Raw genomic sequence first — 12121 nt, 5'->3', positions numbered from 1 at the left:
TTTAAGTTATATCCTTTGGAAACTGCAGGAACTTTTGTGGCCTTGATACAATTTCAGGAAATCGAATGGCTTTCTGTTTGAAATTAAATGTGGAAACCGAGCTTTATTCCTCTCCTTCTCTCCTTTTGTGTTGATTCTGTGGGTGAAGTGAAGCTCCTAAACGTGCACCTCCGGGCAGTCTTCGTCCTTGATCGATGTGTACTGCACCTTCTTGGCCACATTGTCGAACACCGGCGTTATCATGTATTTCAACTTGTCTCTACTGACGTAGACGAGTGCCACCAGAAGTCCGAGCAGGATCATGGTGAGTACGATCAGCAGGAAGATCAGAGTGGCCGTGTGACCGCTGATATGGGCCTGAGGCTGGAGATGAGACGCCTCCGGGTCTCCGTAGTGCGGCTCATCCTCTGCGGTGTTTAGTATTGTGGCAGCTGCGGCGATGGCGTCCGCACACTGACCCATATCCATCTGCAGGAGGTGAGCGGGCTCGGCGTCCACGTGTCCCGTCGAATGGAAGCACATCAGACTGTCCTTGTTGCGCACCGTCACCCGGGTGGTGGTTATCCACGCGCGGAACGGAGCGGTGCGGCAGTCGCAGCCAAAGGGATTAAGGTTGAAGTCTACGATCAAGTTGGCCGTGCGGTTGGGGCGCTCCTCCAGCTCATTGAGCACCCGAAGATCGGTCGGCTTCACAAAGCCAAACTTATTGCGCTCCAGGTCGAGGAAGCGCAGATTGTTCAGGCAGCGCACCTCGAAGTTGAGGTCCCGCAGATCGTTGTCGCCCAAATGGAGGTCACGCAGCGAGGGCAGGTCGCAGAAGACATTGCGATCCTTGAAGTGCGTGATCTCGTTCTGCTCCAGATGCAGCTTCTGCAACTTTACCAACTGGCTGTTCACAAAGATGTCGTGCAGATCCTCGCTCAGCTGCGGCGAGCTATTGTCCTCAAAGGCATCGGTGAGATGCAGACTCTGCAGATTAATGAAGTTCGAGAAGACGCGTGGGTGATGGTGATTCACCTCGTCCTCGTACCTCGAGATGCTCAGATTGTTGTGGTTGAGAATCAGGCGCTCCACGCGAGGCACATGGTGATAGCTCTTGCCGCGAATCTCGCGGATGTGGTTGCTGCTCATGTCCACGATGCGCAGCTGCTTGTAGTTGTTGATGCTGCCAAAGACGTTCCACGGCAGCTCAGTGATCCGGTTGCCCGTGAAGATCAGCACCTCCACCTGGTCGGGCATGAATTCCAGCACGCTGGTGTTCACCAATCCTGCGTTCGTGCAGTTCACCACGTACTGCATCTCGCTCTCGTACATTTCCTGGCCGCAACTGCACGCCGCCGGAAAGTTCGGTCCGCAACTGGAGGTATTTTCGCCCAGGACGCCGCCTGCGCCGATCGCCAGGATAATGGCAGCGATGGCCACGATCAGGATCATTTTCCTCAGTTCGGTGGGTTGCATAATTTTATGTTTGTTGAAGCCTGTAATTAATGCAAAGCAGATACAAATTATTAATTAAGGATTTGAATTAGGTTGTTTAAGATTATTTGAAGAGTGGTCTATTAAATGTTGGTATCAGGATTGTGGATATTTGAGCTAGGAAATCAGCTTGAGCGCAGATATTCTTTGGCTGTGTGCTATAGCAAAGTGGTTTATTGGCTGATAATGCATTTTGTAGTGGAGCACATGCCTCAGGGATTCCCGAATTTGTACAGGTGCCTGACTAGCCATGGCCACCCCTTTTCCACCGAGCAGACAGCTTATTTATGCTACACAAGTTGCAGATTTATGTGCTTATGAAAGCCGGAACAGTGTGCCACACCTAAGCGATGAGGCTATCTTCTCCCGTCCTCCGCGGCCCACTTCAATCGTCGGCCCACGCGGCGTATGGGTAATTTCTGTTTTCTGGCAAACTTTTCGGCGTCGGGGGCACAACAAACGCCTGAAGGGCACTCCGGCGGACTGTGGCAGTCATCCAACCGCAACAGGAGCAGAAACTGGAGGAGCAGCCGTAAACCTGATTATTTTTCGGCTTTTATTGCTATTTGCTTAGTGGAAGCGAGTGAGTGTGTGTGAGTGTTTATGAGTGAGTTTATGAAAAACGCAGTGGGTGGCGAGTAAAAAATTTAAGTCTGTTGCGAAAACACTTAGCTAAGGCAGTAGATCAAATGTGTTTGTTTTACCCAACCAACAGTAAAAATTTAGCAGATACTTAAAATCAAATTGGTCTTTCAAAAACCTCATTAAAGGCCAAATTGCTCCATCAGAAACAGAGACGTCGAAGAATTGCTTTAAATAAAATGACTGACACCAAATATTCGTTTTCGTAAATAATAAATACAGAAAGGGAAATATGTTGAAAAACAATAGAGTTTATGAAACCAAACACTGTAACAATGGGTATAGAACAAATTAGTGCCGTTTAGACTAAAGTTTTTGCTCAATTTTAAGGTGGGCTGCTTAAATTGGGGCAGATTTTTGTGAAAGCCTGATGGTTTGCCAGCCTTAAAGGATCTGAAATTCCATCGGTTAGCTGCAAAATGTTGAAGTGAAACAGAATTGCCGGAATGAAGCCCCTATCCTGGCGTGAATTGGATCTCTGTGACCATTAATTTGCCTGTTAAGAGGGTGCTTCCGATTGGATGTTGCTGCTCTTGAACTAGGCGCCTGGCCAAGGGTCACTCGATGCTAATGAGCGAATCAAATTCCCGGCAGGGAAAATTGAAAACTAAATGCGTTTTAATGGGCCCAGCAGGCAGCCCATGCTACTCACCGAGAGAAGACCACTTAATTATCTCGACTGGCAATTATGTTGCCTGTTTCCCAGACTAAAATTTATGATGGTAAATGAAATTTACAAATTTCCAAATATTTATCCACCACAAATCGGAAATATTTGCCAATTAGTGCGAGATAAGTGGAGTGTGAAAGTATTGCGTTTGATATTTAGTTTTTCTCTCTGCACGCCCACTTTTCGACCATAAACGTTTGCATCTCTTTTAGCCAAGGTTGAAAGGCACAAAGCTGCACTCCACTTGAAAAACGCTGCGTGTGTGTGAGTCACTTCCGGTTTGTCGGACTAACAAGCAGCCGCACTCTGGCGCACCCCTTTCCCCGCTGCCGTTTTACTTTAATTTCAACTTTTTTATGTCTTTGTTTTTGTTTGCTTTGTGTGTTTACTGTTGCAATCTCATACACCTTCAGTGTGCCAGCCCACCTGGCCACCATCTCCACCAGCTTTGTTTCGCCCCCGGGCATTCCACTGCAATAATAAGGCAAACAAACAGCATTTGTTCCTTCTTTACTGCACTCGGCTCGCTTCTCGCTGGAATTTATGCATGCGCGTAAAATAATAATAATACATAAAAGAAACAGCGGCAGCAGAAACAACAAAGCCAAACAACTACAATAACAGCGGCATAATGTGTATGTAACAAGCGCAAGTAAAATAATAATGCTGTACATTTTTGTGTGTGTCTTTATACCCTGCCGAAAGGTATAATTCATTTAAATGGATATGTAAGTCCAGGGTTGCACATAAATATCTCCCTGTGACAAGTTGACCTTCAGATGGCATTCCACTTTGGACATATACAGTCATATCAGTCATTCTATGGGACTTTTTTTCTTTACATCATATTGTGATGTCTTTCAAGCCATTCACTAGATTGAAAGTTATATATAGGCAATACTTGCATTAAACTTAAAATATAACAAAAATTATAATTTTTCAAATATATTATAATATAAATAAATCGCTTTAAACCTGCAACCAAACGTTTTTTCTATCTTGTCTATCTACTACTTATACTTATGCGTATCTACTACTTATCTACTTATGTGTACATATGTAGATAAAATGGAGCTACGTGACTTTATGCAATTTGCTACACTTAGATGGACATTCTTTGGAAATTTAATGCAGCCTGTAAAGGTATGCCAAGCTTCGGTTTACGATGCAAACATACATTTCTTGTTTGTTAATATTTTTTTTCGATTTTTTGTAAGTGCCTTGCGTTTGCATGACTCCCGCTCTAATTCTTCTTCTGTCCCGCTCGTCCTTTAATTCGTTAGTGGTGAAGTGCCAGCCACTTGGCAGTTGCAATACAAAGGAGCAGCAGGAGGAGCAGGAGCAAAAAGAGGAGTAGGGGCAGCAGCAGGTGGAAAATGGCGAATATGGGAGTGGAATTGAAGGTGGTCCCTCAATTTGTAATGCACGATGAGAACGAGCTTTGGACGTCGCTGTGTGTAACTGAGTGAGTGAGTGTGTATGTGCGAGCGTGCGTGTGTGGTTGACTTTGTGTGTGTGGTTGTTTGGTCTAATTAGAGCATAACTGTATGGTGGCATATGAATAGATGTGGCACGGTGGTGTCAGACGATCCCAGAGGAAATTCACAGCTATACCCAAATTCAGCTTTTGCCAACTAATGACAGCCAATTAGGTTCACTTTCGACTAACCCATCCCCGCCATTTTCGCTTATCACCATTATTTAACATTTGCGAAAAACCGAATTTTATCTGTGCATATTTTCAGATTTCGCGTCGGTTTGCTTTTGATCGGATATTTCGTGGTAACTGAGGTGGAATGCATGTTCCACCTTTAAATTGTTCCCTCCTTAAATATTGCCTAACTTCTCGAATCACTCCTAGTTGCAGTACTACCTCGAATTTCTCAACGCTTAGTTCAAGTTCTTCTCATTAAATAACCCCCACGCCCATTCAGGATCCCCTTAAAATTGCTGAGCAGATGTCTCTATTATCGCAGCTCTCCTCAATCGGATGCTGTGGCCAAGGCTCTTACCGGTTTTTCGCACTGAAAGGCGATGCCACGCCCCCCACTTTTCGAGAAGGGATGGGTTGGAGGTGGTTGTTTGGGTGAGAACGGGTCGTCCTTGGGAGTTTCGCCAGTCAAATTTCATTGTTGGCACAACTCGTTGCATACTTTCGGGCAACACTTGCGAATGAAAAGCTCTTCAGAGAGAATTTCGCTGCAATCCACTTGCAATTCGCATCCAACTGGGTAAATGGAAGGAAGGAGCAGCAGGATGGGAGAAGCAACTGGAACTAGAGGAGGAGGTGCTGGTGAAGTGCTGCTCGCCTCGCTGTGCCAACTGCATTACGGAAATCCTAATGCGGCCAACAAGCGTTTAATGTCCTGCCCGGCAGTCATTAAGCGGGAGTGAGAAATGTTGAAATGTTTAAAAGCTTTTCGCCAACTCCGGCAACAGTTCCAGCTGCAGATCCTAGTCCAACTCCTGGACCATTGCCAGTAGCCAAAAATGGCCAACTAACTGTTCTTGGGCTGGCAATAAATTTCCAGCGAGTTGCCTGGGGTTTTTAAGTAGGCGAATGGGCTGCCAGCGAGAAAACACTAATCTAACATCAAGGAAATCGAGCCGTAGCTGCAATAAACTTAAGTGTACGAGGGAAAATAGTTTGGAGACTTGTTGGTACACTTTCCCTTGGTGAGTTATCGTGCTGTCAAACTTTATGCCATTAAATCTATAAAGAAAAGCAAAAGTTTCTGCACATGAAATAAGCGCAAGTATTCTTTTTCGATTCTAACATATGAATACAGCACTTAAATGTATAGAAAATTGAATCAAAGTGGCTTTTGAATGCGTAATTAGAAACCTAATTTATTATTATAATGAAAAGGCAATGAATGAGTACCCTTATGGAATTATCTTCTGATGCCTGGACAGATATATTTTCCCCAGTGTGGACCTGAATTACGAGGGAAACTGTTTTTCCATTCTGACGGCTTTGTTCTGGCTTGTTTATGCCCTCATTGAGTGCAAGTGGAGCGAGAAGCGAGTAAGTAGGCAACACTCGTCGGGATGCCTCCCCTAGAACCATCCCTTGTCCACTCTCCTCCATCACATCCCCTTCCATTCCAGCCAGACCATGAGCTCCCCTCTTGGCCATGTTCATTGTCAACCTGCTGGCGGTTGCTCAGATGCTGGTGCTGGCTTTTGAGGAGCGCCCTCTCCTTGCCAATGCAATTAAACGCGACTGCAGTCCCGGCATGGTTTACTATCCTGTCCTCTTGCGCGTCCTGGCTGCACGAAACTCAATTAGGAAAGTTCACCGGGAGCGGAAAATCGCGAGGGGTGCGGGGGTTTAAGGATGCAGGACGCAAGGCGGGGAAAAATGTCCGCCGCAATATGAAATTGGTGCACGTTGGCTTCATAATTTCATTATGAGTGCGCCGTGCAAAGTGCAAAATATACGAGTCTGACAGAATACAGAAACCACAATGGCATGGGCGTTAAATGGGCGTGGCAGGAACTGGAGGCGGAGATGGAGAATGAGAAAGGGAAAGGATCTCCTCACGCCACCGCGGCTTGGTCAGAGCCTTCGCATCCGCTTGGACTATGTAATTAGCAGACAGCTAATTGCACTTCAATGGCCAAGTAAGTGGGGCTCCATCCCCCGCATCCCCCTTTTTTGGAGGCGGGAAGTCTGCGAAGTTTTTCACACGCCGAACGGAAAAGCTGCAGGGGGAAACGTAAGGGAAATGTGAAAGTTGGCCAAGAGTGTGAATTGTGGCTTTGCGGTCTTTTAAAGACACACTCATGCACCGCTGGCAATAACGCAATGGTGTGGGGGATGGAGCAGACTCCAGGTTTATGATGTGGTTAACCAGTTGCAGGCGGGACGTCCAGGGGGCGTGGCTGGTTAGCAGAGGCGGCAGGTCATTAGGTGAGTGGGTTCAATAGCGGGAAAGCGGAGAACACCTCGCATAATGGCATAAACCTGTGGAAAGCACGTGTTTTGCGAACTGCGATAAGTTTATTTCATGAAAAGTTTCATTTTCTACTTAGTGGGTGTATTTTCTGCTGCGAAAACGTTTTCTCAAGGTCAGGATACTTATTTAGCTTGCTCTAATTACAGAGTTAAAATGATTTTTTTGTGGTCTGCATAAAAAAGGCCTTGACTTAAAGATTATTTGCCATAACACGAGTTGTCTGAACTAGCTTTAAAACTTAAAGATTTTTCGTTCCATCTCCGGTGTGGCTTTAAAACGTAATTCCAATCCAAATTGGTAATTGGAATAAAAAGCAGAAACGAGAAGCCCGGATAAATACACACCCACACATACCCACACTTCTGAACGAAACGAACGGATCGAAAGAGATGCAGATGCACAAACACCCGAAACACGTTGCCAACAACACTTGGCCAAGTGCATATAACCAGGCAGAAAATTGCACGTGTTGCCAACAAGAACTGCAGCCACTACAGCAACAACAATAACAGCACAAACAACAAGAACGACAGCAACAACAGTGGCAACAAAAATCCGAGCGGCATTTGCAATCCGTTTTCGAACAGCATTTATAGCATCAGCAGACTGCGAACCCTATTTCTCCTCCTAACAAGAATTGCTGTCCAAAATACATCGAATACTGAAGGGAAGCGGGTGTACACTTAGAAAAATTAGGTTTATGAGATATCCAAAAAATTTGAAGGGATTTGGAAACTTTTAGACCCCAAATTCGAAGCAACTTCATGTTGTATTACTTAAAATAAATAAATAAATAAAATATAAAATAAAATATGAAATGAAATATATTTTATATTTAACTAACTAAAGAATTTATTTACATTGTATACACTTTCATCTTTTATCAATTTTTTTTTAAGGTCTAAAAAATGTAAACTTTTATCTAAAGTTATTTCGAGTGTATAAGGGGAATTTAAAATTTAGATGGAGAGAATAGGCAGGCGACAATTACGAATAGCTGGGCTTGGCCGGAAATCCCCCCCCACTTCCGCAAACCCCTTTTGTTTAGCAAATTTATGCAAGAGAAGTCGCGAGCAAAACGCGGCCGAAACGCGATCAAAACGCGCCCAACTCGCGCGACACTTACAAATTGCATTAAAAGCGCTCCCATTGCAAACGCACAGCCACGCCCCTTACGGTTCCCCCCCCCCCCCCCCCCCCTCTCCTCTTTCAAAAGGCATGGCGTATTTATTCTCTCGTTTGTGTTTTTCGCATGTTTTGTTTTCCCTCTCTTCTTTTTTTTTTACCAGCCGTCGTTGTGCGACAAAGTTTTCGTTTGCATATTTTTTGGGGCTGGTTTTTGTAGTTTTGGCTTTCTATTTGTCAAATGGAAAAACCTCAGTGGGTAGTGAAAAGCACTGAATTCATAACACTTTTTGTTCGCCTTATTTTCTGCGGTTCAAAGAGCTTTGAGTACTCAAATGACGTGAAAATGTGTTTAATAAAACCATTAAATCCTGTTGATTGACAACTGATATTTAAAGTTTATGTATAGTTAGGCAAGCAAATATGAACGTAGGAAAAAGGTTGAATTTTGCTTGGCGGATTAAATTAAATTAATTATATTTACAGCACAATTAGGATATTTGCTATGAAAATAATCCGAGACCGAAGGTTAATTTCAAATAGACGAAATCAGATCAAAAAGTTTTACAAGCAAGCGCCAATTAGCAAAGAAAAATAAACAAGAAAATTATTAGTATTTAGAATCCATCGTTTCAAGCGGTATTCATGTTTAAAATGTTTGTGTCTGATTGGGAAATTCGCTATGCAAATATTATCATTTAATAATTAAGCAGCTTGGCTTTTGAGTTTGCAAGGCAACACGAAATTATTTTCATAGCTGAAGGAAATTCTTTGCATATTGAAATAATGTTCTTTAATCACTACTAAGTACGTTGCTGTGGTTGCATCAACTTTCCACTTAACGCGAGAAAGTTGCTTTTGTTTTCACTCGCCGCTTTCCGCTTTCACTTTCGGGATCAATCCAATTTGTGAAACACTTTTCGCGTAAACAAAACCGCGAATAAAGCTGCAAGGCAACACGCTCTGCTCCATCGAATCTGTCGCTCCCAATTTCCCAGCCCCCACCCTTTTGACCAACCATTTTCATTGGAAACTTTTCAACGCGTTCTTTGTGCCGTTTTCCACGCTTCTCGGTCGATCAACTTTATGTTGTGGCCCAAACGGAAACAGACGGACAAAAAACCTAAAAATGTATAAACTGTTTTTGAGGGGACATTGGATTGGAGGGACTTTGTGACACCGAGTTTGGCTTTTCAATTCAATATTTTCGATTCCATCGTTGTCGGCAAATGTGTTTCGTTATTTTTTCTATATTTTTCGTTTCCCTTTTTCTATTTATTGCTCGCCCCCAGACTTGGCCAACAATTTGGTGGCATAAAAACTGCGAATGAATGAATTTCAAATAAACGCCGGCTCGGCCGAAAGCTGAAGCTTTTCTTCTGGGCCGGAATGTTTTTGCATTGCAAAATTCTATGGGGTGGCCACCCCGAGGAGTTGGGGAAATGTAAATCTACTAAATTTGTTTTTTTATTCCACCCCCCCTGCAACGTTTTGTTTTCCGCCTGTTTTCTTTGGCGCCGTTTTTGTTGCTCAACTTTTTACTGGCCTGGCTTTTGACTCTACTTGGCCTCTTGGCGGCAAAATGGGGGTGTTGGGGCGGTTTGATGGAGAGCCTTGGTGCGGGGGTGGGGGGTGGATGGTCGCAGACAGGAGCAAGCTGTTTGTTTCCAATTAGAGTCGCCGGTGCCATGGCAGCACCTAGGGGCCGTATGATAATTGGATTGCCATGCATGGAGGACACACCCGTGTCCTTCTCACACAGCACAAAAAGTTATAGCTAACTATAAAATTAACGGACTAATTGCTGTTGGTAATTAAGGTTGTACAACAACTTTCTATAGCTTATATTTAATTTGCAATTAAAATTAAGTACCAAATTTTAAGTTATTTTGGCCATCTAATGAAAGTAAATCAGCAATCTTTATCTTAGAACAACCCAAAGGAATCTCTAGAATTATAATACTAGCGTATTTAGGATTAATTAGTTTTATACCCCACCTTTTCGCATAGTGTATAGTACAGAGGGAGACAGATAGATACAGCTATACAAGGCTGCTCGCTTCCTGTTTTTCTGCCACTCGGTTCTGTGTTCGCCGTTCTCCTTTCTCCGTTTACCGTTGGCTGTTTGCTGTTTGCCTTGTGCTTTAACAGATAAATGGACATTCCCGTGAGGCGGCGGATAGAGATGGCAAATCAACAACAACAGTAAGCTGCTAGGAGCGAGGAGAGCGAGAGAACGAGAGAGAGAGAGCAGCCGGCAGCAAGAGGCAGACAACAAAGAAACGTCAACAGTTGACAAGTGGCTGCAAGGAGTGGCCAAAAGAGGGGTTGGCTGGAGGGGAGGTCGAAGAGCTACAAAAACTGTAGCACGCTTTCGAGAGCAGCGAAAAGTGGGCAGCGAGCAGCCGAGATGAGTGGGGGCTATAAATAGTTGCAGGCGCCTTGGGACCAAAAACTATGCCAAAGGCTTTAAGGGGTGTGGAGGGGGGACGGATAACACTGGGTTACACTCGGGGTGAAGAGGTCACCGTTTAGGCTCAACAGTTGGTTGAGATGCAAGGGAGAGGAGGAAAACCGAGCAAACATAAAAGATGTTCGCCAGTTCCTTTACCATGAAATACAAACGGGACGAGGTTGTCACTGGTTTTTAATAAATGATCTCATCATTCAAGATGTTACCTTGCTATTGCTTTTAAATGGATCAGAGGTCATTCATATAAAGTAGCATACTGTTTTGTATGGAATAAGCTGATTTCTTCCTTTTACACAAAATTTGCAATAATAAATATGAGGGTTTTGTAAAATGTATAAAAATATTCAGGTAGCTACGTCACAGCGACAAGGAAATTTAACTCATTGCGGTGGACAAAACTCAACAAATGGTCGGCGGAGAGTTGCAGTAAATTCAGGCGAGTGCATTCCGTCAGACAGTGCGTATGTGGAATGTGTCCAACGTTGCGTATGCGGAATATTAACGCTCTTGTTGATTTACTTTGTTCATGGCTTCACTGTGGTTAGTTTACAAACAAAGCATAGAGATTTACCGGAAAATTTTCTATGATGCATTTTCTGCGAACATTTTAAAAAATTGAATTTAATTGAATAATAAACGAGCGTTTTTATGGTCATGGCTTCCTCTTAAATATGCAAATTACGTTTAAAAATGTTTAAATTTTTCTGCTAATAAAACCGAAGAGTGATTGCAATCGGAGTAAATTTAATTTAAATATTGCCCTTAAAAGCTTTTAATAGTTACTTTGCGCGGGAATACTTTGGACGTTATTAATTAAAATTATAAGATGATTTTCAAAATCTTAAGCAATCAGCAGACCTTTTTGGTATTAATTTCCAAGGAGAACGAAGGACACGAACCATAGCATCAAAGGACGAGGCACAAAGAGCAGATCAGGAAGAGTAATAGTAATGAAAGAAAGCAGATAAGCGACAAAGCCGAAGCAGTGAAATGACAAGGTAGCAAAAGCAAAAACGCAGCAAAGCACCTGAAGAGCAGATAAGCACAAAGCAGAGGAGGGCAAAGAAAGTAATACAAATGACTTGAAAGGCCAAAGGTCGGCCACTGCGTATACAAACGCAACAGAGGAAATGGCTGAGACCATAAAGAAATGAGAGAAACTATTCCAAAGTCATTTGGCAAGCGTTGAAGGGCACCGAAGAGGTCGGAGGTCGGCGAAAGATGCGGGGCAATGGTAATGGTAATGTCAATGGGCAGGGCAGTTACCCAGATGAAAGGAGCACCAAGTGTTTATTGCAAAACAAAGCAGCAATAGTTTCAGAAAACAACAACAAGGGTTTGCAAAAGGAAAACGTAAAATATATGAAAAACACAGAAAAAGGTGCTGGCATAAATGGAATGGAAATTGAAATAAATCGATTTGGGTCAGTGGCGTTAAAAACGTTTTAACGAGGGCTTAAAAAAACTTAAAGGGACATTTTGTTGAAAGGGCTAGAAGCATGAACATGACGAATGTGGGGCACTAAGATTGGTATGTAGTGCAATAATAGTTGGTTTTTAAATAGAGGCCCGACAAGAGGCATGATTAGTTTTTCCGCACTTTAAACTCCTCTCATCTATCTTTTCCCATCTCAAACACTTTTCGCTTTCCTCTATTGTTGCACTTTGATTGCACTACAGAGACTTGAGATGCGCCACCCTCGTTGGCCTCGTTAAGTTTTTGACGGGCCAACTAATTTGAAAGCAAAAAGGACGAAAAGTTGCCCGAGGACC

General features: G+C 43.5%; 1 protein-coding gene across 1 annotated transcript in view; it reads right to left on the bottom strand.

The window, feature by feature from the left end:
- Window positions 1-123: 123 nt before the first annotated feature.
- LOC117145941 (trophoblast glycoprotein) overlaps window positions 124-12121 on the bottom strand; it is a 40123-nt gene continuing 28125 nt past the window's right edge. The window contains exon 4 of the mRNA XM_033311819.1: window positions 124-1478. Coding sequence (XP_033167710.1) covers window positions 157-1458 — 1302 coding nt within the window. The 5' untranslated portion in view covers window positions 1459-1478 and the 3' untranslated portion in view covers window positions 124-156. The remainder of the gene's footprint in view (window positions 1479-12121) is intronic.

This window comes from Drosophila mauritiana, chromosome 3R (assembly GCF_004382145.1).
Source record: "Drosophila mauritiana strain mau12 chromosome 3R, ASM438214v1, whole genome shotgun sequence".
Classification (NCBI taxonomy): domain Eukaryota; kingdom Metazoa; phylum Arthropoda; class Insecta; order Diptera; family Drosophilidae; genus Drosophila; species Drosophila mauritiana.
Note: the sequence above shows the minus strand (reverse complement) of the source record. Positions and strands in the feature narration are given on the sequence as shown.